Source organism: Panulirus ornatus, chromosome 53 (genome assembly GCF_036320965.1).
Source record: "Panulirus ornatus isolate Po-2019 chromosome 53, ASM3632096v1, whole genome shotgun sequence".
NCBI lineage: Eukaryota > Metazoa > Arthropoda > Malacostraca > Decapoda > Palinuridae > Panulirus > Panulirus ornatus.
This window is the reverse complement of record NC_092276.1, coordinates 20,582,859-20,610,841: the sequence shown is the minus strand read 5'-3', so window position 1 is coordinate 20,610,841 and position 27,983 is coordinate 20,582,859. Positions and strand designations below refer to the sequence as shown.

Below are 27,983 nucleotides of genomic sequence, written 5' to 3'. Positions count from 1 at the left end.
TTTATGGATCTGGAGAAGGCATATAATAGAGTTGATAGAGATGCTCTTTGGAAGGTACTAAGAATATATGGTGTGGGAGGCAAGTTGTTAGAAGCAGTGAAAAGTTTTTATCAAGGATGTAAGGCATGTGTATGAGTAGGAAGAGAGGAAAGTGATTGGTTCTCAGTGAAAGTAGGTTTGCAACAGGGGTGTCTGATGTCTCCATGGTTGTTTAATTTGTTCATGGATGGGGTTGTTAGGGAGGTGAATGCAAGAGTTTTGGAAAGAGGGGCAAGTATGCAGTCTGTTGGGGATGAGAGAGCTTGGGAAGTGAGTCAGTTGTTGTTCGCTGATGATACAGCGCTGGTGGCTGATTCATGTAAGAAACTGCAGAAGCTGGTGACTGAGTTTGGTAAAGTGTGTGAAAGAAGAAAGTTAAGAGTAAATGTGAATAAGAGCAAGGTTATTAGGTACAGTAGGGTTGAGGGTCAAGTCAATTGGGAGGTAAGTTTGAATGGAGAAAAGCTGGAGGAAGTGAAGTGTTTTAGATATCTGGGAGTGGATCTGGCAGCAGATGGAACCATGGAAGCGGAAGTGAATCATAGGGTGGGGGAGGGGGCGAAAATTCTGGGAGCCTTGAAGAATGGAAGTTGAGAACAGTATCTCGGAAAGCAAAAATGGGTATGTTTGAAGGAATAGTGGTTCCAAGAATGTTGTATGGTTGCGAGGCGTGGGCTATGGATAGAGTTTTGCGCAGGAGGGTGGATGTGCTGGAAATGAGATGTTTGAGGACAATATGTGGTGTGAGGTGGTTTGAACGAGTAAGTAATGTAAGGGTGAGAGAGATGTGTGGAAATAAAAAGAGTGTGGTTGAGAGAGCAGAAGAGGGTGTTTTGAAATGGTTTGGGCACATGGAGAGAATGAGTGGGGAAAGATTGACCAAGAGGATGTATGTGTCAGAGGTGGAGGGAATGAGGAGAAGTGGGAGACCAAATTGGAGGTGGAAAGATGGAGTGAAAAAGATTTTGAGTGATCGAGGCCTGAACATGCAGGAGGGTTAAAGGCGTGCAAAGAATAGAGTGAATTGGAACGATGTGGTATACTGGGGTCGACGTGCTGTCAATGGATTGAACCAGGGCATGTGGTCGCGTCTGGGGTAAACCATGCAAAGTGTGTAGGGCCTGGATGTGGAAAGGGAGCTGTGGTTTCGATTCATTATTACATGACAGCTAGAGACTGAGTGTGAACGAATGGGGCCTTTGGTGTTTTTCCTAGCACTACCTTGCACACATGAGGAGGACGGGGTTGTTATTCCATGTGTGGCAAGGTGGCGATGGGAACAAATAGAGGCAGACAGTATGAATTATGTACATGTGTATATATGTAAATGTCTGTGTGTGTATATATATGTGTACATTAAGATGTATAGGTATGTATATTGTGCGTGTGTGGACATGTATGTATATACATGTGTATGTGGGCGGGTTGGGCCACTCTTTCGTCTGTTTCCTTGCGCTACCTCGCTAACACGGGAGACAGCGACAAAGCAAAATAAATAAATAAAATAAATGATTCATGGTGAGGTGCCTGAGGATTGGCGGAATGCTTGCATAGTGCCATTGTACAAAGGCAAAGGGGATAAGAGTGAGTGCTCAAATTACAGAGGTATAAGTTTGTTGAGTATTCCTGATAAATTATATGGGAGGGTGTTGTTGTGAGGGTGAAGGCATGTACAGAACATCAGATTGGGGAAGAGCAATGTGGTTTCAGAAGTGGTAGAGAATGTGTGGATCAGGTGTTTGCTTTGAAGAATGTATGTGAGAAATACTTAGAAAAGCAAATGGATTTGTGTGTAGCATTTATGGATCTGGAGAAGGCATATAATAGAGTTGATAGAGATGCTCTTTGGAAGGTACTAAGAATATATGGTGTGGGAGGCAAGTTGTTAGAAGCAGTGAAAAGTTTTTATCAAGGATGTAAGGCATGTGTATGAGTAGGAAGAGAGGAAAGTGATTGGTTCTCAGTGAAAGTAGGTTTGCAACAGGGGTGTCTGATGTCTCCATGGTTGTTTAATTTGTTCATGGATGGGGTTGTTAGGGAGGTGAATGCAAGAGTTTTGGAAAGAGGGGCAAGTATGCAGTCTGTTGGGGATGAGAGAGCTTGGGAAGTGAGTCAGTTGTTGTTCGCTGATGATACAGCGCTGGTGGCTGATTCATGTGAGAAACTGCAGAAGCTGGTGACTGAGTTTGGTAAAGTGTGTGAAAGAAGAAAGTTAAGAGTAAATGTGAATAAGAGCAAGATTATTAGGTACAGTAGGGTTGAGGGTTAAGTCAATTGGGAGGTAAGTTTGAATGGAGAAAAACTGGAGGAAGTAAAGTGTTTTAGATATCTGGGAGTGGATCTGGCAGCGGATGGAACCATGGAAGCGGAAGTGAATCATAGGGTGGGGGAGGGCGCGAAAATCGTGGGAGCCTTGAAGAATGTGTGGAAGTCGAGAACATTTTCTCGGAAAGTAAAAATGGGTAGGTTTGAAGGAAAAGTGGTTCCAACAATGCTGTATGGTTGCGAGGTGTGGGCTATGGATAGAGTTGTGTGCAGGAGGGTGGATGTGCTGGAAATGAGATGTTTGAGGACAATGTGTGGTGTGAGGTGGTTTGATCGAGTGAGTAACGTAAGGGTAAGAGAGATGTGTGGAAATAAAAAGAGCGTGGTTGAGAGAGCAGAAGAGGGTGTTTTGAAATGGTTTGGGCACATGGAGAGAATGAGTGAGGAAAGATTGACCAAGAGGATATATGTGTCGGAGGTGGAGGGAACGAGGAGAAGTGGGAGACCAAATTGGAGGTGGAAAGGTGGAGTGAAAAAGATTTTGAGTGATCGGGGCCTGAACATGCAGGAGGGTGAAAGGCAGGCAAGGAATAGAGTAAGTTAGATCGATGTGGTATACCGGGGTCAATGTGCTGTCAATGGATTGAATCAGGGCATGTGAAGCGTTTGGGGTAAACCATGGAAAGTTCTGTGGGGCCTGGATGGGGAAAGGGAGCTGTGGTTTCGGTCATTATTGCATGACACCTGGAGACTGAGTGTGAGCGAATGGGGCCTTTGTTGTCTTTTCCTGGTGCTGCCTTGCGCACATGAGGGGTAGGGGGATGTTATTCCGTGTGTGGCAGGGTGGCTATGGGGGTGAGTAGGGGCAGACAGTGTGAATTATGTGCATGTGTGTATATGTGTGTGTCTGTGTTTGTATATATGTGTGTACGTTGGGATGTGTGGGTGTGTATGTTTGCGTGTGTGGACATGTGTGTGTGTGTGCATGTGTGTGGGGGTGGGTTGGGCCATTTTTTTCTTTCGTCTGTTTCCTTGCGCTACCTCGCAGGCGTGGGAGACAGCGACAAAGCAAAATGATAATAATGATATATATATTTATATATATGTATATGTTGAGATGTATGGGTATGTATATATTGCGTGTGTGGATGTGTATATATATACATATGTATGTGGGTGGGTTGGGCCATTCTTTTGTCTGTTTCCTTGCACTACCTCGCTAACGCAGGAGACAGCGACAAAGCAAAATAAATAAAATGAATAACCATTCCTTGTGTTGCCCCTAATAGGACATCCTTCTCAGACATGTTCCCATTTGCTACCACTTTGAACTTTGTTTATGCTAAAATCTCTGTAACCCATTCACAGTGGCTGGTATGTATGTGGAATATCTGAAAGTATGGATTCAATGCATTTGGTAAATTTATGGTTTCTGCATTCAAAATTCCTGGGCAGGAGCTTGGCAGGCAATTATTGTTGATGTAAGACTCAAGTAGCATTGTTCATAATCTTACCATAAGATATTGGCATTTTTCAAACTATGAGTCAGTGTCCTTGATCATGGGAGAGAGGGTAGTACAACAACAGCAGGCTGCCACCACACCATCCTCATGGCTTTCCTGAACCCACTGATTATGCTGATATTCTTGCTGGCTATGACTCCTTTCTTATCTCAACATACTTGTTCCTTGCTCTTTTATACCTTGGAAATGCTGGCTGATTGGATTTTTCTATATATCTTTGCCACTGTGCATCTCAAAGCTTCTTTGCATTTTGCCTTCTTTTATTAAATTGTTTATTCCTCTTATAAGGCAGCAGGTTTGGATGGTATTGCAGTGGAATTTATTAAAAAAGGGGGTGACTGTATTGTTGACTGGTTGGTAAGGTTATTTAATGTATGTATGACTCATGGTGAGGTGCCTGAGGATTGGCGGAATGCGTGCATAGTGCCATTGTACAAAGGCAAAGGGGATAAGAGTGAGTGCTCAAATTACAGAGGTATAAGTTTGTTGAGTATTCCTGGTAAATTATATGGGAGGGTATTGATTGAGAGGGTGAAGGCATGTACAGAGCATCAGATTGGGGAAGAGCAGTGTGGTTTCAGAAGTGGTAGAGGATGTGTGGATCAGGTGTTTGCTTTGAAGAATGTATGTGAGAAATACTTAGAAAAGCAAATGGATTTGTATGTAGCATTTATGGATCTGGAGAAGGCATATGATAGAGTTGATAGAGATGCTTTGTGGAAGGTATTAAGAATATATGGTGTGGGAGGAAAGTTGTTAGAAGCAGTGAAAAGTTTTTATCGAGGATGTAAGGCATGTGTACGTGTAGGAAGAGAGGAAAGTGATTGGTTCTCAGTGAATGTAGGTTTGCGGCAGGGGTGTGTGATGTCTCCATGGTTGTTTTTATTTGTTTATGGATGGGGTTGTTAGGGAGGTAAATGCAAGAGTTTTGGAAAGAGGGGCAAGTATGAAGTCTGTTGGGGATGAGAGAGCTTGGGAAGTGAGTCAGTTGTTGTTCGCTGATGATACAGCGCTGGTGGCTGATTCATGTGAGAAACTGCAGAAGCTGGTGACTGAGTTTGGTAAAGTGTGTGGAAGAAGAAAGTTAAGAGTAAATGTGAATAAGAGCAAGGTTATTAGGTACAGTAGGGTTGAGGGTCAAGTCAATTGGGAGGTGAGTTTGAATGGAGAAAAACTGGAGGAAGTGAAGTGTTTTAGATATCTGGGAGTGGATCTGGCAGCGGATGGAACCATGGAAGCGGAAGTGGATCATAGGGTGGGGGAGGGGGCGAAAATCCTGGGGGCCTTGAAGAATGTGTGGAAGTCGAGAACATTATCTCGGAAAGCAAAAATGGGTATGTTTGAAGGAATAGTGGTTCCAACAATGTTGTATGGTTGCGAGGCGTGGGCTATGGATAGAGTTGTGCGCAGGAGGATGGATGTGCTGGAAATGAGATGTTTGAGGACAATGTGTGGTGTCAGGTGGTTTGATCGAGTGAGTAATGTAAGGGTAAGAGAGATGTGTGGAAATAAAAAGAGCGTGGTTGAGAGAGCAGAAGAGGGTGTTTTGAAGTGGTTTGGGCACATGGAGAGGATGAGTGAGGAAAGATTGACCAAGAGGATATATGTGTCGGAGGTGGAGGGAACAAGGAGAAGAGGGAGACCAAATTGGAGGTGGAAAGATGGAGTGAAAAAGATTTTGTGTGATCGGGGCCTGAACATGCAGGAGGGTGAAAGGAGGGCAAGGAATAGAGTGAATTGGAGCGATGTGGTATACCGGGGTTGACGTGCTGTCAGTGGATTGAATCAAGGCATGTGAAGCGTCTGGGGTAGACCATGGAAAGCTGTGTGGGTGTGTATATTTGCGTGTGTGGACGTATGTATATGCATGTGTATGGGGGGGGGTTGGGCCATTTCTTTCGTCTGTTTCCTTGCGCTACCTCGCAAACGCGGGAGACGGCGACAAAGTATAATAAAAAAAAAAAAAAATCCTCTTTATTATCATTCCCTCTATATTCAAGGCTTGAGGTGCCCATGTTCTCACTCCACTGAAAGTTTCACTGAACCTCTTACCACAAAGCCCTGTTTCCTGGCTACTGAACTGCATTTACAGTTCATTGTTACCATACAAATTGTTGAAGTTTGTGTAGTTTCCACAATTATACCTCCACTTCATATCTTGTCCCACCTCTGGTCTCTTAATGTCCTCATTTACCACATAATCGAGCCTGAGCATTATCTTTCTATCTATCTAGATCTTAGACATCCTTTTCCTTTGGGAACTTCTTCAAGTGGATGGCTACAGGAAAAGAGTCTCCATAACTAGTGCTCTCTAGTTCCATTTCGTAAGCAACAGTGCCTTACCATTAACAGGCCACTGGCAGAGGGCAATGCTAGTGTGTGTTTCTGGAGGCTCCAACATTTTGTTATCACTTTTTCCAATTCATATATCGTATGTGATATATAATGCTATATTTGTGTACTAGGGAAAACATAAAATTTGCACTGTTTCTTTTTCTTTTCTTTTTTCATTTTGTTTATTTATATTTTCCCCAATAATCAGCATCCTAACCCTATGCTGGGATGCATTCCATGAGGTTCAGGGCAAAGGGTAGTGATGCTGGGGTGAAGTGAAGAAGAATTTGACCTGATTCATAAGGGCCAGTTTGAGTGAAGATTTTTTTTCAAGGTGAAGATGTATTTATCAATTGGAAAGTGAATATAGGTTTATCAAGAATGTAGTGAAAGTATGCCTGTCAAGGGTGAATTGAGGTTGTGTGTGTTGAGGATGAAAGGAATTCAGGTTTATTAAGGGTGTAATGAAGATGCGTATATTGGTGATGAAGTTAACTCAGGCATATTGAGAGTACTGTAAAAATTCACCTGTTAAGTGTCTTCTTATGTGGCAACCATGGTGATAGATGATAACGCAGAGGGAGATGTGCTGCATTTGCTCATGAACTTCTGCATTTCTCTTGTAGTTGCATACTTATTCTAAAGATTCAGACTCTGATAGACAGTTTTAGTTGTTGCTGGATGGTAAGTTTAACCATTTTTATGTAGCTTTTGGAAAGTATTTATATAGCCTGCTTCCTGTGCCCTGTTTTATGGCCATAGGAATGCAGTTGGCTGAAATATGTATCAGAATTATCTGTGAGATAAAAGATGACATTACAGAAGAAAGACTTCTTAAGTGTAAATTTAAAATAAATAGATGATTGATTTAGTAAAATGATGATTATGGACCATAAAACTTAAAAACCAAGAGAACATTAGTATGAATGAAGTGAACAGTAGCAATGAACATACATGGTATTACTGTAACATCTACTCTGTTTCGGAAGCCCCACTTTACGGAAATAGCTAAGTTTGCCTCTATGAAACTAGGAGTCCTATTTAGGTGTCAAAATTTTTTTTCTACACAATTGTTCCATTATGCTACATCTGGGATGGATGTGGCTCTGCATCCTTACTGGACAAGGTTGAGTCGTAAGCGGTCTGATTTATAAACTCGTCTGGGCTGATTTCAAAACTTGACCTGTTTTCCTTATGCCAGAATGCTAGTTTACTTTCCCTTTTCTACTTTGGTTTTTGCTCCCAAGAGCTGGTTGCATGGGTGCCCCCTCCACTAGCTAGACCATGCAATACTTGGCAGGCTGCTGCATCACATGACTACTGTGTGGCTGTTGGCCACTCAAGGGAGGGCTTTTTGATAATTGTTTCTTTCCATACTCCTTGAAGCTTTAGAAGTCTCAACCATCTCATGTCTTGCCCAATAACTATGACTTGGTACATTTCTAAAGACAAATTTTATACTTCCTCCAGAATTCATAAGTACTTTCCCTTGTGTCTCCTTTATCCCATTCATTAACCTCACTATATACCAGTTGAGACCTATACTTGATGTGGTCTCTTGTCCTTGACTGGAGCCTCCAATGTAAAAAAAAAAAAAAAAAAAAAAGATATATTTGATGACTTGTTTTTAATGTAGTCTGTTTCCTAGTGCCCTGCCCTGTAGAATCTTGAATCATGCAGTTAGCCATTAGAATGATCAATCATGCAGTTTGCCATTAGATGCATGTGGTTGAAAAGTATATCAGAATATACTGACTTAAGTTGACTGTAAGGAATAAAGAATTGCTGTAAGAATCAAACGGTTGTAATTACTATAATATAACAGTTATTATAGACTTCTGTTGGACAAAAACAAAAAAAAAATTTTGCATTGAAAAACCAGATGAGCATTTCTGTGAGTATGAGAAATAGTAGCAGAAATATGTCACTTGCCATTTAGGATTTGTCACCATTCCAAACTGAAAGGAGTGTTGTACACTCATGTTCTTCCCAGACATTGACTCCAGACTGTCATTACACTGATGAAATTGGAAATAAACAAAGCAGTTCCTTGTTTTTAGTCCAAAGACAAAAGTCATCATCAACAGAAACAACAGTACTAAGGTTCTAGTTCCACGGACAACCATGGCCTGTTGATATAATAATGATGTAGAAAGACTAAATGTTAGTCAGAGTTTATTGGTCAGGAAAGTATTGCACACTGTTTATGAGAAACTTCTCATATATTTGATCATAATGTTTAGGTCTGCTTAGTACAGCATTGTAATTTTTTGACAGGATGATCCATTTAAAACAAAGACTGGAGGAATGCTAGATCTAAGCCAGGTGAAAAATGCCAAGAAGACAGATGATGCATATGACACAGGGATTGGAACATCCTTCTCTGCTGAAACTAACAGACGAGATGAAGATGCCGAAATGTAAGTTGAATTTATTTTGATTTTCTTTTACAAACATTTTATTAACCAAGAATATTCCTAACTTTTATGGTGACTTTTTCTCTCCTTTGTAGTCTGTCATACAAGAATAGAGATATATTTTTTGGAAATGTATCTGCTGTGGCTCTTTACTTCCGCACATAAGATAAGGAGACTGCAGCATTTGGTCATATTTGTGAAAAATGCCCATCTACAAGGGTCAGTTCTCTGCCAATCAACAGCCACCACCAGGCTGATGTCATCTGGCAACATTGAAAAGAGCTGATATGATAAGTTATTGATATTTATTTATTTATTATACTTAACCGCTGTTTCCTCTGTCAGTGAGGTAGCACAAGGAAACAGATGAAGAATGGCCCAACCACCCACATACACGTATATATATTTTTTCTTTATTTTGCTATGTCGTTGTCTCCCGCGTTAGCGAGGTAGCGCAAGGAAACAGACGAAAGAATGGCCCAACCCACCCATATGAATGTGTATATACATACACGTCCACACACTCAAATATACATACCTATACATGTCAACGTATACATATATATACACACACAGACATATACATATATACACATGTACATAATGCATAGTCTGCCTTTATTCATTCCCATCGCCACCTCACCACACATGAAATAACAACCACCTCCCCCCTCATGTGTGCAAGGTAGCGCTAGGAAAAGACAACTAAAGCCCCATTTGTTCACACTCAGTCTCTAGCTATCATGTAATAATGCACCGAAACCACAGCTCCCTTTCCACATCCAGGCCCCACAGAACTTTCCATGGTTTACCCCAGACGCTTCACATGCCGTGGTTCAATCCATTGACAGCACGTTGACCCCAGTATACTACATCGTTCCAATTCACTCTATTCCTTGCACGCCTTTCACCCTCCTGCATGTTCAGGCCCCGATCACTCAAAATCTTTTTCACTCCATCTTTCCACCTCCAATTTGGTCTGCCACTTCTCCTCATTCCCTCCACCTCTGACACATATATCCTCTTGGTCAATCTTTCCTCACTCATTCTCTCCATGTGACCAAACCATTTCAAAACACCCTCTTCTGCTCTCTCAACCACACTCTTTTTATTACCACACATCTCTCTTACCCTATTATAACTTACTCAATCAAACCACCTCACACCACATATTGTCCTCGAACATCTCATTTCCAGCACATCCACCCTCCTGCACACAACTCTATCCATAGCCCATGCCTCACAACCATATAACATTGTTGGAACCACTATTCCTTCAAACATACCCATTTTTGCTCTCTGAGACAATGTTCTCGACTTCCACACATTCTTCAAGGCTCCCAGAATTTTCGCCCCCTCCCCCACCCTATGATTCACTTCCGCTTCCATGGTTCCATCTGCTGCCAAATCCACTCCCAGATATCTAAAACACTTCACTTCCTCCAGTTTTTCTCCATTCAAACTTACCTCCCAATTGACTTGACCCTCAACCCTACTGTACCTAATAACCTTGCTCTTATTCACATTTACTCTTAACTTTCTTCTTCCACACACTTTACCAAACTCAGTCACCAGCTTCTGCAGTTTCTCACATGAATCAGCCACCAGCGCTGTATCATCAGCGAACAACACCTGACTCACTTCCCAAGCTCTCTCATCCACAACAGACTGCATATTTGCCCCTCTTTCCAAACCTTTTGCATTCACCTCCCTAACAACCCCATTCATAAACAAATTAAACAACCATGGAGACATCACACACCCCTGCCGCAAACCCACATTCACTGAGAACCAATCACTTTCCTCTCTTCCTACACGTACACATGCCTTACATTCCCGATAAAAACTTTTCACTGTTTCTAACAACTTCCCTCCCACACCATATATTCCTAATACCTTCCACAGAGCATCTCTATCAACTCTATCATATGCCTTCTCCAGATCCATAAATGGTACAAACAAATCCATTTGCTTTTCTAAGTATTTCTCACATACATTCCTCAAAGCAAACACCTGATCCTTACATCCTCTACCACTTTTGAAACCACACTGCTCTTCCCCAATCTGATGCTCTGTACATGCCTTCACCCTCTCAATCAATACCCTCCCATATAATTTCCCAGAAATACTGAACAAACTTATACCTCTGTAATTTGAGCATTCACCTTTGTCACCTTTGCCTTTGTACAATGCAAGCATTCCGCCAATCCTCAGGCACCTCACCATGAATCATACATACATTGAATAACCTGACCAACCAGTCAACAATACCATCACCCCCTTTTTTTTTATTATAAATTCCACTACAATACCATCCAAACCCACTGTCTTCCCAGCTTTCATCTTGTGCAAAGCTTTTACTACCTCTTCTCTGTTTACCAAATCATTTTCCCTAACCCTCTCACTTTGCACACCACCTCGACCAAAACACCCTATATCTGCCACTCTATCATCAAACACATTCAACAAACCTTCAAAATACTCACTCCACCTCCTTCTCACATCACCACTACTTGCTATCACCTCCCCATTAGCTCCCTTCACTGAAGTTCCCATTTGTTCCCTTGTCTTACACACTTTATTTACCTCCTTCCAAAACATCTTTTTATTCTCCCTAAAATTTAATGATACTCTCTCACCCCAACTCTCATTTGCCCTCTTTTTCACCTCTTGCACCTTTCTCTTGACCTCCTGCCTCTTTCTTTTATACATCTCCCACTCATTTCCATTATTTCCCTGCAAAAATCGTCCAAATGCCTCTCTCTTCTCTTTCACTAATAATCTTACTTCTTCATCCCACCACTCACTACCCTTTCTAATCTGCCCACCTCCCACGCTTCTCATGCCACAAGCATCTTTTGCGCAAGCCATCAATGCTTCCCTAAATGGATCCCATTCCTCCCCCACTCCCCTTACTTCCTTTGTTCTCACCTTTTTCCATTCTGTACTCAGTCTCTCCTAGTACTTCCTCATACAAGTCTCCTTCCCAAGCTCACTTACTCTCACCACTCTCTTCACCCTAACATTCTCTCTTCTTTTCTGAAAGCCTCTACAAATCTTCCCCTTCGCCTCCACAAGATAATGATCAGACATCCCTCCAGATGCACCTCTCAGTACATTAATATCCAAAAGTGTCTCTTTTGCTCGCCTATCAATTAACACGTAATCCAATAACGCTCTCTGGCCATCTCTCCTACTTACATACGTATACTTATGTATATCTCTTTTTAAACCAGGTATTCCCAATCACCAGTCCTTTTTCAGCACATAAATCTACAAGCTCTTCACCATTTCCATTTACAACACTGAACACCCCATGTATACCAAATTATTCCCTCAACTACTACATTACTCACCTTTGCATTCAAATCACCCATCACTATAACCCGGTCTTGTGCATCAAAACCACTAACATACTCATTCAGCTGCTCCCAAAACACTTGCCTCTCATGATCTTTCTTCTCATGCCCATGTGCATATGCACCAATAATCACCCGTCTCTTTCCATCAACTTTCAGTTTTACCCATATCAATCTAGAGTTTACTTTCTTACACTCTATCACATACTCCCACCACTCCTGTTTCGGGAGTAGTGCTACTCCTTCCCTTGCTCTTGTCCTCTCACTAACCCGACTACTCCCAAGTCATTCCCAAACCACTCTTCCCCTTTACCCTTGAGCTTTGTTTCACTCAGAGCCAAAACATCCAGGTTCCTTTCCTCAAACAAACTAGCTATCTCTCCTTTTTTCTCATCTTGGTAACATCCACACACATTTAGACACCCTAATCTAAGCCTTCGAGGAGGATGAGCACTCCCCGCGTGACTCCTTCTTCTGTTTCCCCTTTTAGAGAGTTAAAATACAAGGAGGGGAGAGTTTCTAGCCCCCTGCTCCCATCCCCTTTAGTCGCCTTCTACGACACGTGAGGAATGCGTGGGAAGTATTCTTTCTCCCCATCCCCTGGGATATATATATGTATATATATATATATATATATATATATATATTTATATATATATATATATATATATTTTTTTTTTTTATACTTTGTCGCTGTCTCCCGCGTTTGCGAGGTAGCGCAAGGAAACAGACGAAAGAAATGGCCCAACCCCCCCCATACACATGTACATACACACATCCACACACGCAAATATACATACCTACACAGCTTTCCTTGGTTTACCCCGGACGCTTCACATGCCTTGATTCAATCCACTGACAGCACGTCAACCCCTGTATACCACATCGCTCCAATTCACTCTATTCCTTGCCCTCCCCTCACCCTCCTGCATGTTCAGGCCCCGATCACACAAAATCTTTTTCACTCCATCTTTCCACCTCCAATTTGGTCTCCCACTTCTCCTCGTTCCCTCCACCTCCGAAACATATATCCTCTTGGTCAGTCTTTCCTCACTCATTCTCTCCATGTGCCCAAACCATTTCAAAACACCCTCTTCTGCTCTCTCAACCACGCTCTTTTTATTTCCACACATCTCTCTTACCCTTACATTACTTACTCGATCAAACCACCTCACACCACACATTGTCCTCAAACATCTCATTTCCAGCACATCCACCCTCCTGCGCACAACTCTATCCATAGCCCACGCCTCGCAACCATATAACATTGTTGGAACCACTATTCCTTCAAACATACCCATTTTAGCTTTCCGAGATAATGTTCTCGACTTCCACACATTCTTCAAGGCTCCCAGAATTTTCGCCCCCTCCCCCACCCTATGATTCACTTCCGCTTCCATGGTTCCATCCGCTGCCAGATCCACTCCCAGATATCTAAAACACTTCACTTCCTCCAGTTTTTCTCCATTCAAACTCACCTCCCAATTGACTTGACCCTCAACCCTACTGTACCTAATAACCTTGCTCTTATTCACATTTACTCTTAACTTTCTTCTTTCACACACTTTACCAAACTCAGTCACCAGCTTCTGCAGTTTCTCACTTGAATCAGCCACCAGCGCTGTATCATCAGCGAACAACAACTGACTCACTTCCCAAGCTCTCTCATCCACAACAGACTTCATACTTGCCCCTCTTTCCAAAACTCTTGCATTCACCTCCCTAACAACCCCATCCATAAACAAATTAAACAACCATGGAGACATTACACACCCCTGCCGCAAACCTACATTCACTGAGAACCAATCACTTTCCTCTCTTCCTACACGTACACATGCCTTACTTCCTCGATAAAAATTTTCACTGCTTCTAACAACTTGCCTCCCACACCATATGTTCTTAATACCTTCTACAGAGCATCTCTATCAACTCTATCATATGCCTTCTCCAGATCCATAAATGCTACATACAAATCCACTTGCTTTTCTAAGTATGTTTGTGAAAGAAGAAAGTTAAGAGTAAATGTGAATAAGAGCAAGGTTATTAGGTACAGTAGGGTTGAGGGTCAAGTCAATTGGGAGGTAAGTTTGAATGGAGAAAAACTGGAGGAAGTAATGTGTTTTAGATATCTGGGAGTGGATCTGGCAGCGGATGGAACCATGGAAGCGGAAGTGGATCATAGGGTGGGGGAGGGGGCGAAAATTCTGGGAGCCTTGAAGAATGTGTGGAAGTCGAGAACATTATCTCGGAAAGCAAAAATGGGTATGTTTGAAGGAATAGTGGTTCCAACAATGTTGTATGGTTGCGAGGCGTGGACTATGGATAGAGTTGTGCGCAGGAGGATGGATGTGCTGGAAATGAGATGTTTGAGGACAATGTGTGGTGTGAGGTGGTTTGATAGAGTAAGTAACGTAAGGGTAAGAGAGATGTGTGGAAATAAAAAGAGCGTGGTTGAGAGAGCAGAAGAGGGTGTTTTGAAATGGTTTGGTCACATGGAGAGAATGAGTGAGGAAAGATTGACCAAGAGGATATATGTGTCGGAGGTGGAGGGAACGAGGAGAAGAGGGAGACCAAATTGGAGGTGGAAAGATGGAGTGAAAAAGATTTTGTGTGATTGGGGCCTGAACATGCAGGAGGGTGAAAGGAGGGCAAGGAATAGAGTGAATTGGAGCGATGTGGTATACCGGGGTTGACGTACTGTCAGTGGATTGAATCAAGGCATGTGAAGCGTCTGTGGTAAACCATGGAAAGCTGTGTAGGTATGTATATTTGCGTGTGTGGACGTATGTATATACATGTGTATGGGGGTGGGTTGGGCCATTTCTTTTGTCTGTTTCCTTGCGCTACCTCGCAAACGCGGGAGACAGCGACAAAGCAAAATATATATATATATATATATATATATATATATATATATATATTTTTTATATATTATACTTTGTCGCTGTCTCCCGCGTTTGCGAGGTAGCGCAAGGAAACAGACGAAAGAAATGGCCCAACCCCCCCCATACACATGTATATACATACGTCCACACACGCAAATATACATACCTACACAGCTTTCCATGGTTTACCCCAGACGCTTCACATGCCCTGCTTCAATCCACTGACAGCACGTCAACCCCGGTATACCACATCGCTCCAATTCACTCTATTCCTTGCCCTCCTTTCACCCTCCTGCATGCTCAGGCCCCGATCACACAAAATCTTTTTCACTCCATCTTTCCACCTCCAATTTGGTCTCCCTCTTCTCCTTGTTCCCTCCACCTCCGACACATATATCCTCTTGGTCAATCTTTCCTCACTCATCCTCTCCATGTGCCCAAACCACTTCAAAACACCCTCTTCTGCTCTCTCAACCACGCTCTTTTTATTTCCACACATCTCTCTTACCCTTACGTTACTCACTCGATCAAACCACCTCACACCACACATTGTCCTCAAACATCTCATTTCCAGCACATCCATCCTCCTGTGCACAACTCTATCCATAGCCCACGCCTCGCAACCATACAACATTGTTGGAACCACTATTCCTTCAAACATACCCATTTTTGCTTTCCGAGATAATGTTCTCGACTTCCACACATTCTTCAAGGCCCCCAGGATTTTCGCCCCCTCCCCCACCCTATGATCCACTTCCGCTTCCATGGTTCCATCCGCTGCCAGATCCACTCCCAGATATCTAAAACACTTCACTTCCTCCAGTTTTTCTCCATTCAAACTCACCTCCCAATTGACTTGACCCTCAACCCTACTGTACCTAATAACCTTGCTCTTATTCACATTTACTCTTAACTTTCTTCTTCCACACACTTTTCCAAACTCAGTCACCAGCTTCTGCAGTTTCTCACATGAATCAGCCACCAGCGCTGTATCATCAGCGAACAACAACTGACTCACTTCCCAAGCTCTCTCATCCCCAACAGACTTCATACTCGCCCCTCTTTCCAAAACTCTTGCATTTACCTCCCTAACAACCCCATCCATAAACAAATTAAACAACCATGGAAACATCACACACCCCTGCCGCAAACCTACATTCACTGAGAACCAATCACTTTCCTCTCTTCCTACACGTACACATGCCTTACATCCTCGATAAAAACTTTTCACTGCTTGTAACAACTTTCCTCCCACACCATATATTCTTAATACCTTCCACAGAGCATCTCTATCAACTCTATCATATGCCTTCTCCAGATCCATAAATGCTACATACAAATCCATTTGCTTTTCTAAGTATTTCTCACATACATTCTTCAAAGCAAACACCTGGGCCTTAGAGGGAATATCCTCATCTGAACCCCTTCTCTGTTCCTTCTTTTGGGAAAAAAAAAAAAAAACGAGAGGGGAGGATTTCCAGCCCCCGCTCCCTCCCCTTTTAGTCGCCTTCTATGACACACAGGGGATACGTGGGAAGTATTCTTTCTCCCCTATCCCCAGGGATAATATATATATATATATTTTTTTTTTTAAACTATTCGCCATTTCCCGCGTTAGCGAGGTAGCGCTAAGAACAGAGGACTGGGCCTTTTTTGGAATATCCTCAACTGGCCCTCTCTGTTCCTTCTTTTGGAAAATTTAAAAAAAAAAACAAGAGGGGAGGATTTCCAGCCCCCCGCTCCCTCCCCTTTTAGTCGCCTTCTATGACACGCAGGGAATACGTGGGAAGTATTCTTAATCCCCTATCCCCAGGGATATATATATATATATATATATATATATATATATATATATATATATATATATATATGCGACTAAAAGGGGAGGGAGCGGGGGCCTGGAAATCCTCCCCTCTCGTTTTTTTTTTTTAATTTTCCAAAAGAAGGAACAGAGGGGGCCAGGTGAGGATATTCCAAAAAAGGCCCAGTCCTCTGTTCTTAACGCTACCTCGCTAATGCGGGAAATGGCGAATAGTTTAAAAGAAGAAGAAAGAATATATATATATATACATAAATGCCCATACACACACATATACAAACACAGACATATACATACATACACATGTACATATCCATACTTGCTGCCTTCATCCATCCTGTTGCCACCTCACCACACATGAAGTAGCATCCCCCCCCCCCCATCTTCCAGCAGAAAAAGACAAAAAGGCCACATTTGTTTGCACTCAGTCTCTAGCTGTCATGTGTAGTACACAGAAACCTCAGCTCCCTTTCCACATCCAGGCCCCACAGACCTTTCCATGGTTTATCCCAGACGCTTCACATACCCTGGTTCAGTCCATTGACAGCACATTGACCCCGGTATATCACATTGTTCCAATTCACTCTATTCCTTGCACACCTTTCACCCTTCTGTATGTTCTGGCAGCAATCGCTCAGAATCTTTTTCACTTCATCCTTCCACCTCCAATTTGGTCTCCCGCTTCTTTTTCTTCCCTCCACCTCTGACACATATATCCTCTTTATCAGTCTTTCCTCACTCATTCTCTCCATGTGTCCAAACCATTTCAACACACCCTCTTCTGCTCTCTCAACCACACTCTTTCTGTTACCACACATCTCTCTTACCCTTTCATTACTTACCCCAATCACACCACCTCAGATATTTGATTTCCAACACATCCACCCTCCTCCGCACAACCCTATCTATAGCCCATGCGTTGCAACCATATAACATTGTCGGAAACACTATTCCTTCAAACATACCCATTTTTGCTCTCTGAGATAACGTTCTCACCTTCCACACATTCTTCAACACTCCCAAAATCTTTGCCCCCTCCCCCACCCTGTGACTCACTTCCGCTTCCGTGGTTCCATCCACTGCTAAGTCCATTCCCAGATGTCTAAAACACTTCACTTCCTCCAGTTTTTCTCCATTCAAACTTACCTTCCAATTAACTTGTTCCTCAACCCTACTGAACCTAATAACCTTGCTCTTATTCACATTTACTCTCAACTTTCTTCTTTCACATGCTTTACCAAACTCAGCTGCCAACTTCTGCAGTTTCTCACCTGAATCAGCCACCAGCACTGTATCATCAGCAAACAACAACTGACTCACATCCCAAGCCCTAACATCCACAACAGCCTGCGTACTTGCCCCTCTCTTCAAAACTCTTGCATTCACCTTCCTAACCACCCCATCCATAAAGAAATTAAACAACCATGGAGAAATCATGCACCCTTTGTTTTTTTATTTTGAAAAATTTTTCCCTGGATCGTAGTCCATATCTTGTCTTATCTGCTAAAGGATTCATTATGAAAGCAGGGTTTCATTGTAACATCTTTTATTTTATTCCTACTATTATATGAGTCTCACAGTCCAATTATTGAAAAGTAATTTAGTTGAAATTAGACTTCTTCCTGTGTTGTAACATGAGCTAGAAAGGTTGGACTGTACCTTCAACCTGCCTTTTTCTGTTTTCAGTTGTCCTTGAATTGCATTTTGAGCTGTATTATGAAGGGTGCATAGAATTGTCAGCTGAGGTTGGCAGATGATGATGCTGATATGTGGTTAGGATTGCTGCCTCTGATTTGCTGTGCACTCAGTCATTTTATGATTACTGTAGTCAACCATCAACCAATAAATTTCTGGATCCTTCATCAGGTGCTTTTTGTCTAGTAGGCTTGTGCTTTGTAGATTCAACTATTACTCTGTCTAGCTCATGTGTATCATAGCATGGAAGAAGTGACTACATTTAAACATCTTTTTTCAGGCAAAAATATATTGAAGAGAATCTAGCTAAGCGCAAAGGTATTCAATCAGAAGAAAAGCAAGAGGAGCAGTCACGGTACCAAACTTTAGAAGAAGCAGCTTTGCATGCTGTCCCTGATATTTTACGTGAATCCACTAGTAAGAGAAGTGAAGAAATGTTGAGCAATCAGGTAAGTGAAAGTCATATATATTTATGATTCAACTTGTTATTCAGTTACATACAATGGATTTTTGAATGTTATATTTATAGTTTATGAGATACAGCTAATGTGTCATAGATTTTATTGAGTTAATAAAAATTGGAACTAAAGGAGCAAGCAAGGAGTGTTCATCCTCCCTAAAGGCTCTGGCTGGGGTGTCTGAATGTGTGTGGATGTAACCAAGATGATAAGGAAAAGATAGGTTGTATGTTTGTGGAAAAGAACCTAGATGTTTTAGTTCTTAGCAAAAAAGCTTGAGGGGAAAGGAGAGGACTGGTTTAGGAATGTTAGTTTGAGGTGGAGAACTAAGGAAGGGGCAGCATTGCTGCTGAAGGGTGAGTTGTGGGAATGTCTGAAAGATTGTAAGGAAATGAGCCCCAGCTTGATGCTGGTAATGATGAAAGTGGACTAGGAGAGGTGAGTAATTATTAGTGCTTACGCACCTAGAAATGAGAGGATTAAGGAAGAGGGAAGTATTTTGGGAGGAGCTGAGTGAGTATGTCAGCATTTTTGATGCTGTGGATTGAGTATTAGTGATAGGTGATTTGAATGTAAGAGTGAATAATCTGACAGTTAAGGCTAGTATTGGAAACATGCATTACCCAGTGTTGTGAGCAGTTTGTAGAGTTGTATGTTGAAAAAAAGACGTGATTAGGAATACCAGATTTAAAAAGAGGGCTTTTTACAATTATACATGGGTGAGCAGGTAAAATACATTGTGTACTAGTTGACAGGTGTGCAGAGGAGAGACAGATATGTATGTGTAGAGAGGAGCAGCTGGTGAGATGTCTGATTGTTACTTCTGAGTGAGTGAGCATGGAAAATAGGCTTGTGTGACAAGATATTAGGAGAGACTGCATGTGGCAAGGCAAAATGTAAGAGTAATTGAAGCTAGGGGAGTAGGTGAGGAAGTGTTTGAGGAAGCATTGCTTACATGTGCCAGAAAAGTGTGTGGCATGCAGAAGATGGGAGATGGACAGGTGAGAAGGAATGCAAATGATTGGGAGATGTATGATTGAAAGTATGTATGATTGAAAGTAGCAGGAACTTAAGAGGAAGGTGCTGGGGCTAAAAAAAGAGGGCAAATGAGCATTGGGATGAACAAGTATTAGCAAAATTCAGGGAGAATAAGAATATGTTTTGGAAGGAAGTTGATAGTGTGAGAAAATCAAGAGAACAAAAGGGAATGTTGGTCAAATAGGTAAATGTGGAAATGGCAACAAGCAGAAGTGAGGTGAGGAGGAGATAAGAGTTAGTATTTTGAAAGGTTGTTATATGTATATGAGATATTTGGATTTTGAAGCGTAATACAACATTTCCCATCAGTGAACAAAGCCCTATTAGTGTCCATGTATTATCCAGTCCCTTTTTTCCCTTCTTTCATTTTCCTTTGAAAAAAAATCTTCAGTCCTGACTGCAATATGTCCAACAGTAGAGACCAGTGCTTAGTGATGTATGTGTCTGTCTCGCTCTTTATCTATCTATCTGTATCTCTGATGTCCATTCCTTCCCATTAAAGAAGTAACCATGGCATGATAGTCTCCACTTATCCCTGTCCTTAATGTGCCTCCATTGCATACACCATTCTAAGCATTCCTCTACCATTTTTCTCCCTCTAGTACTCTCCATTCTGTTTCCCCATGTAATAGGTGGTCTTCCTCTCACACCAACCCCTTTAATCATACTATCATACACACTCCTTGTAAACTTCCAATCTTGCATTCTTTCCACATGCCCAAACTACCTCAGAGTATTACACTTCATGCACTCTAGCACTCAACAATGCATTAATTTGCATTTCCTGCCATACCAAATCTCTCATACATACTCATTTCTTTCTTCATTCCATCTAGTCATTCCACAAGGTCCTCTTATATAGCTCATTTTCACAGCCTGGATTCTTGACCTCTGTGGCTCATTCCATGTCCATGTTTCAGCTGCACAGGTCAGGTTTGATAGTACTATGATGTCCCTTAATCCTTTCTTCAGTTCCATATTTACACCTCTTCATACCATTCGCCATTTCCCGCATTAGCGAGGTAGTGTTAAGAACAGAGGACTGAGCCTTTGAGGGAATATCCTCACCTGGCCCCCTTCTCTGTTCCTTCTTTTGGAAAATTAAAAATGATGAGAGGGGAGGATTTCCAGCCCCCCGCTCCCGCTTACACCTCTACCCTTCATTATTCTATTAAGGAATTCAATGACTGTTCTACCTGTATTGTTCTTTCCCTTGTCTCTCCTTCCATATCACCAGAGTTACCTAAGATAGCTCCTAAATACTTAGATTTTATCACCTCCTCTAGTCTCTGTCCCCCCATATCTGTGATGCAGTTTAGTACAGTTTCATCTCTCGTTCTGTTGAGCTTTACAAAATCTATACTATTACTCTGTTTCCTCTCATACACCATTACTTTACTTTCACTTTTATGTACACCCACTAGAAAATCATCCGGCACCCATATCTCTAATGCACCCTGCAACGATCACTGATGTGGTTGGTACCCCTCTCTCTCTTTGTATGTGTGTGTGTGTGTGTGTGTGAAGGTAACATGATGTTTTCTGTAGCTATGTGTCGATTCAGCATATGATAAATGGGAACACGTAGAGTGTTAGTACGAAAGCCTATAAATGGCATAAAATTACCCTTTGTGATATAATGATCAAACCCACAATCTATGTTGATTTGTGCATGGTAATGAACAAACCGTGATGCCATTTAGTGATTTCACTCATTATGAGACACAACAACATTAACCCTCATCGTTACAACTGTAGATGATGGAAAGTATGTAAACATTCAGTAATATAAGACCACATGCACAGATAACATGCATTTGTGTATCATAATAAAGATATAACATTAAGTACGGTACTGGCATGATAATGAAGTAGGGAACTAGTCACAAAATGATATTTCTTTAGTATGCCAAATATGAAAAGATTAGTAGGTCCACTAGGGGGTGATTGGTAGTGAAATTCATATGAGACAAACAATGTTAGTGTGTTTGCATAGACTTTTACCACGAGTGTTTAGTTATCTGAATACAATGTAAGGGATATGTTGGAAATGAGACTGGTTCAACCTGCACTGAGTTGAGCTTCAGAGCATTTAGTAGGAATCATAATGATTATTTCTAATCATAGCGTTAGACATGATGGAAACTTCAGAGTAGACCAACACAGTGATCAATGCATTGTAGGGTGTAGGCTTCAGTATTGGTGTAATTTTTAGGTGGGTTAGTGTGTCCAAATATTCACATTGCTTAAGGCTGTATGTGCATCCATGCCAAATAGGTTAAACTGTGTCCTGGCACCATGGAGTTCCCCCAGTAACTATTCATAGAATTAAAGTAAGGTAACTTCTGATGAAAGGTGTTTACCTTTCCTTTCAAGCATTTAACCAGCCTGGCACATGACCAGTCAACCCATATATCTAATACTGTGTGATTGCTAATCAGTAACAAGAATAGATACTATTGGCGTGTTACTGTGAACATTGCTGTTGTGGTTGGCTTGTGTTGTAAAGCATAATTTAGTTCATGAAGCACAATCTGCATGCAGAGCCACTGTAAAATGGTATACCAGTCACAGGCTGCAGAGTAACTGGCAACTCAGCAGGTCAGGGATACCATCCATACATCGTACCTAGGCATTTCTTTCAGAAATTCTTGCTTGGTGTCACATTGTATCCTACCATAAGGGTGCCAGATGATTCGCTATTTGGTTTAGCATCAGTCACTTATACTTACACACATCGTCAAACACAAGTACAGCCCTCTGCAACTCCTCTTCACTCTCAGCATGTAACTTGATATTATCTGCAAAAAGGCATTTCTTTCGCCACCATACCTCACCATCACACTCCAACTCTGCACACCCTTTTCCTAGTTTTGCTTTCATCTCTAATATCACTCCATCCATATATATATATATATATATATATATATATATATATATATATATATATATATATATATATATATATATATATATTATTATTATTATTATTATTATTATTATACTTTGTCGCTGTCTCCCGCATTTGCGAGGTAGCGCAAGGAAACAGACGAAAGAAATGGCCCAACCCCCCCCCATACACATGTATATACATACGTCCACACATGCAAATATACATGCCTACACAGCTTTCCATGGTTTACCCCAGACGCTTCACATGCCCTGCTTCAATTCACTGACAGCACGTCAACCCCGGTATACCACATCGCTCCAATTCACTCTATTCCTTGCCCTCCTTTCACCCTCCTGCATGTTCAGGCCCCGATCACACAAAATCTTTTTCACTCCATCTTTCCACCTCCAATTTGGTCTCCCTCTTCTCCTTGTTCCCTCCACCTCCGACACATATATCCTCTTGGTCAATCTTTCCTCACTCATCCTCTCCATGTGCCCAAACCACTTCAAAACACCCTCTTCTGCTCTCTCAACCACGCTCTTTTTATTTCCACACATCTCTCTTACCCTTACGTTACTCACTCGATCAAACCACCTGACACCACACATTGTCCTCAAACATCTCATTTCAGCACATCATCCTCCTGCGCACAACTCTATCCATAGCCCATGCCTCGCAACCATACAACATTGTTGGAACCACTATTCCTTCAAACATACCCATTTTTGCTTTCCGAGATAATGTTCTCGACTTCCACACATTCTTCAAGGCCCCCAGGATTTTCGCCCCCTCCCCCACCCTATGATCCACTTCCATGGTTCCATCCGCTGCCAGATCAACTCCCAGATATCTAAAACACTTCACTTCCTCCAGTTTTTCTCCATTCAAACTCACCTCCCAATTGACTTGACCCTCAACCCTACTGTACCTAATAACCTTGCTCTTATTCACATTTACTCTTAACTTTCTTCTTCCACACACTTTTCCAAACTCAGTCACCAGCTTCTGCAGTTTCTCACATGAATCAGCCACCAGCGCTGTATCATCAGCGAACAACAACTGACTCACTTCCCAAGCTCTCTCATCCCCAACAGACTTCATCCTTGCCCCTCTTTCCAAAACTCTTGCATTTACCTCCCTAACAACCCCATCCATAAACAAATTAAACAACCATGGAGACATCACACACCCCTGCCGCAAACCTACATTCACTGAGAACCAATCACTTTCCTCTCTTCCTACACGTACACATGCCTTACATCCTCAATAAAAACTTTTCACTGCTTCTAACAACTTTCCTCCCACACCATATATTCTTAATACCTTCCACAGAGCATCTCTATCAACTCTATCATATGCCTTCTCCAGATCCATAAATGCTACATACAAATCCATTTGCTTTTCTAAGTATTTCTCACATACATTCTTCAAAGCAAACACCTGATCCACACATCCTCTACCACTTCTGAAACCACACTGCTCTTCCCCAATCTGATGCTCTGTACATGCCTTCACCCTCTCAATCAATACCCTCCCATATAATTTACCAGGAATACTCAACAAACTTATACCTCTGTAATTTGAGCACTCACTCTTATCCCCTTTGCCTTTGTACAATGGCACTATGCACGCATTCCGCCAATCCTCAGGCACCTCACCATGAGTCATACATACATTAAATAACCTTACCAACCAGTCAACAATACAGTCACCCCCTTTTTTAATAAATTCCACTGCAATACCATCCAAACCCGCTGCCTTGCCGGCTTTCATCTTCCGCAAAGCTTTCACTACCTCTTCTCTGTTTACCAAATAATTTTCCCTAACCCTCTCACTTTGCACACCACCTCGACCAAAACACCCTATATCTGCCACTCTATCATCAAACACATTCAACAAACCTTCAAAATACTCACTCCATCTCCTTCTCACATCACCACTACTTGTTATCACCTCCCCACTTGCGCCCTTCACCGAAGTTCCCATTTGCTCCTTTGTCTTACGCACTTTATTTACCTCCTTCCAGAACATCTTTTTATTCTCCCTAAAATTTAATGATACTCTCTCACCCCAACTCTCATTTGCCCTTTTTTTCACCTCTTGCACCTTTCTCTTGACCTCTTGTCTCTTTCTTTTATACATCTCCCACTCAATTGCATTTTTTCCCTGCAAAAATCGTCCAAATGCCTCTCTCTTCTCTTTCACTAATACTCTTACTTCTTCATCCCACCACTCACTACCCTTTCTAATCAACCCACCTCCCACTCTTCTCATGCCACAAGCATCTTTTGCACAATCCATCACTGATTCCCTAAATACATCCCATTCCTCCCCCACTCCCCTTACTTCCATTGTTCTCACCTTTTTCCATTCTGTACTCAGTCTCTCCTGGTACTTCCTCACACAGGTCTCCTTCTCAAGCTCACTTACTCTCACCACCCTCTTCACCCCAACATTCACTCTTCTTTTCTGAAAACCCATACAAATCTTCACCTTAGCCTCCACAAGATAATGGTCAGACATCCCTCCAGTTGCACCTCTCAGCACATTAACATCCAAAAGTCTCTCTTTCGCACGCCTGTCAATTAACACGTAATCCAATAACGCTCTCTGGCCATCTCTCCTACTTACATAAGTATACTTATGTATATCTCTCTTTTTAAACCAGGTATTCCCAATCATCAGTCCTTTTTCAGCACATAAATCTACAAGCTCTTCACCATTTCCATTTACAACACTGAACACCCCATGTATACCAATTATTCCCTCAACTGCCACATTACTCACCTTTGCATTCAAATCACCCATCACTATGACCCGGTCTCGTGCATCAAAACCACTAACACACTCATTCAGCTGCTCCCAAAACACTTGCCTCTCTTGATCTTTCTTCTCATGCCCAGGTGCATATGCACCAATAATCACCCACCTCTCTCCATCAACTTTCAGTTTTACCCATATTAATTGAGAATTTACTTTCTTACACACACATATATATATATATTTTTTTTTTTTTTTTTTTTTTTTTTTTTTAATACTTTGTCGCTGTCTCCCGCGTTTGCGAGGTAGCGCAAGGAAACAGACGAAAGAAATGGCCCAACCCCCCCCCCATACACATGTACATACACACGTCCACACACGCAAATATACATACCTACACAGCTTTCCATGGTTTACCCCAGACGCTTCACATGCCTTGATTCACTCCACTGACAGCACGTCAACCCCTGTATACCACATCGCTCCAATTCACTCTATTCCTTGCCCTCCTTACACCCTCCTGCATGTTCAGGCCCCGATCACACAAAATCTTTTTCACTCCATCTTTCCACCTCCAATTTGGTCTCCCTCTTCTCCTCGTTCCCTCCACCTCCGACACATATATCCTCTTGGTCAATCTTTCCTCACTCATTCTCTCCATGTGCCCAAACCATTTCAAAACACCCTCTTCTGCTCTCTCAACCACGCTCTTTTTATTTCCACACATCTCTCTTACCCTTACGTTACTTACTCGATCAAACCACCTCACACCACACATTGTCCTCAAACATCTCATTTCCAGCACATCCATCCTCCTGCGCACAACTCTATCCATAGCCCACGCCTCGCAACCATACAACATTGTTGGAACCACTATTCCTTCAAACATACCCATTTTTGCTTTCCGAGATAATGTTCTCGACTTCCACACATTTTTCAAGGCTCCCAAAATTATATATATATATATATATATATATATATATATATATATATATATATATATATATATGAGTACTCTATCAATGTCTATAGTAAGAAAATGAAATGTATATCCATCCCTTTGATTTATGAAAATTTCTCTGCACATGGAGACATCTTCATGTGTACAGCAGTTCACAGTGAATGGTTTAAAAGTGGGTTAACCTGTCTCTGTACTGGATCAACTGTATTTTTGGATACCAAACTACACAATAGGTTTTAGGGACTTCTTTATAGTTGAAGAAGCAAGAAATTTGTCATGTAAATTGTTTTTATGATTGAATATACAAAATTTAAACTTTGAATGTCAGTCAGTGTTAGTTGTGTTATTAGAGAATGGTGGCCAACAGTTGATATTCTAACTGTTCCAACCTCTTTTTGAATATCCAGCTGGCTCATCGTACCATTAGTAGCATATGGAGGTATCTTTTATGGCAAGAAGGTGCAGATAATTATTCTGCTGTTATTGTTACACTTGCAGCCACCTTTTTTATAAGTGCCTTGCCAGCAACTTGAAGGTCATGTGCACACAGTGATCCCATGTAAATACTTATTCATTAGATGACCTGAATTACTAAAGAAGTATACTGTGTATCAGTTGGTGAAGAAAGTAGACAAATAACATGAGATATGGTGAAGAAAGTACAGACAAATAACATGAGATATGGTGAAGAAATAAGTGGCTAAGGGGGTGACTTTAGCTGATTGCATGAGAAAGAGGAAGTGTCTTCCCAAGTGAACTCATGCTTATGGGAGAAATGAAGTAGCAGTTACACTCAATTTTTTTGTGTAATTCTGGAACAGTGTTAACTTATAGGGAAAGAAACAGCACCATTATCCTCCCCAAAATGTCAGCCACTGGAGCTCATCACATTTTTGTTGAGTGTGAAAGGTGTAATATTTCAACATACATTCATTTTATTCACCAAAAATGCTGTGCGATGTATGAAAGAAGAGAAAGTTATCAATATATGGAAAAAGAGAAAAAGTTTTAATATCCTCCCCTCACTTACTAGCCAATATCCTTTACTCTGAATATTAATGGAAAAGGTGTAATATCTTTATGTTATTTATCACCAATGAATACGGGAGAAAGAATACTTCCCATGCATTCCTCACGTGTCGTAGAAGGCAACTAAAGGGGATGGGACTAGGGGGCTAGAAACTCCCCTCCTCCTTGTATTTTAACTTTCTGAAAGGGGAAACAGAAGAAGGAGTCACACAGGGAGTGCTCATCCTCCTCAAAGGCTCAGATTGGGGTGTCTAAATGTGTGTGGGTGTAACCAAGATGAGAAAAAAGGAGAGATAGGTAGCATGTTTGAGGAAAGGAACCTGGATGTTTTGGCTTTGAGTGAAACGAAGCTCAAGGGTAAAGGGGAATAGTGGTTTAGGAATGTTTTGGGAGTAAAGTCAGGGGTTGGTGAGAGAACAAGAGCAAGGGAAGGAGTAGCACTACTCCTGAAACAGGAGTTGTAGGAGTATGTGATAGAGTGTAAGAAAGTAAACCCTAGATTGAT

At 41.7% G+C, this 27,983-nt stretch overlaps 1 protein-coding gene across 2 annotated transcripts in view; it reads left to right on the top strand.

Moving 5' to 3' along the window:
* LOC139765302 (splicing factor C9orf78 homolog) overlaps window positions 1–27,983 on the top strand; it is a 116,868-nt gene that overhangs the window by 65,331 nt on the left and 23,554 nt on the right. For both annotated transcript variants that reach the window (XM_071692692.1, XM_071692691.1), the window contains exons 4-5: window positions 8,439–8,581; window positions 18,617–18,785. In XM_071692692.1, coding sequence (XP_071548793.1) covers window positions 8,439–8,581; window positions 18,617–18,785 — 312 coding nt within the window. The remainder of the gene's footprint in view (window positions 1–8,438; window positions 8,582–18,616; window positions 18,786–27,983) is intronic.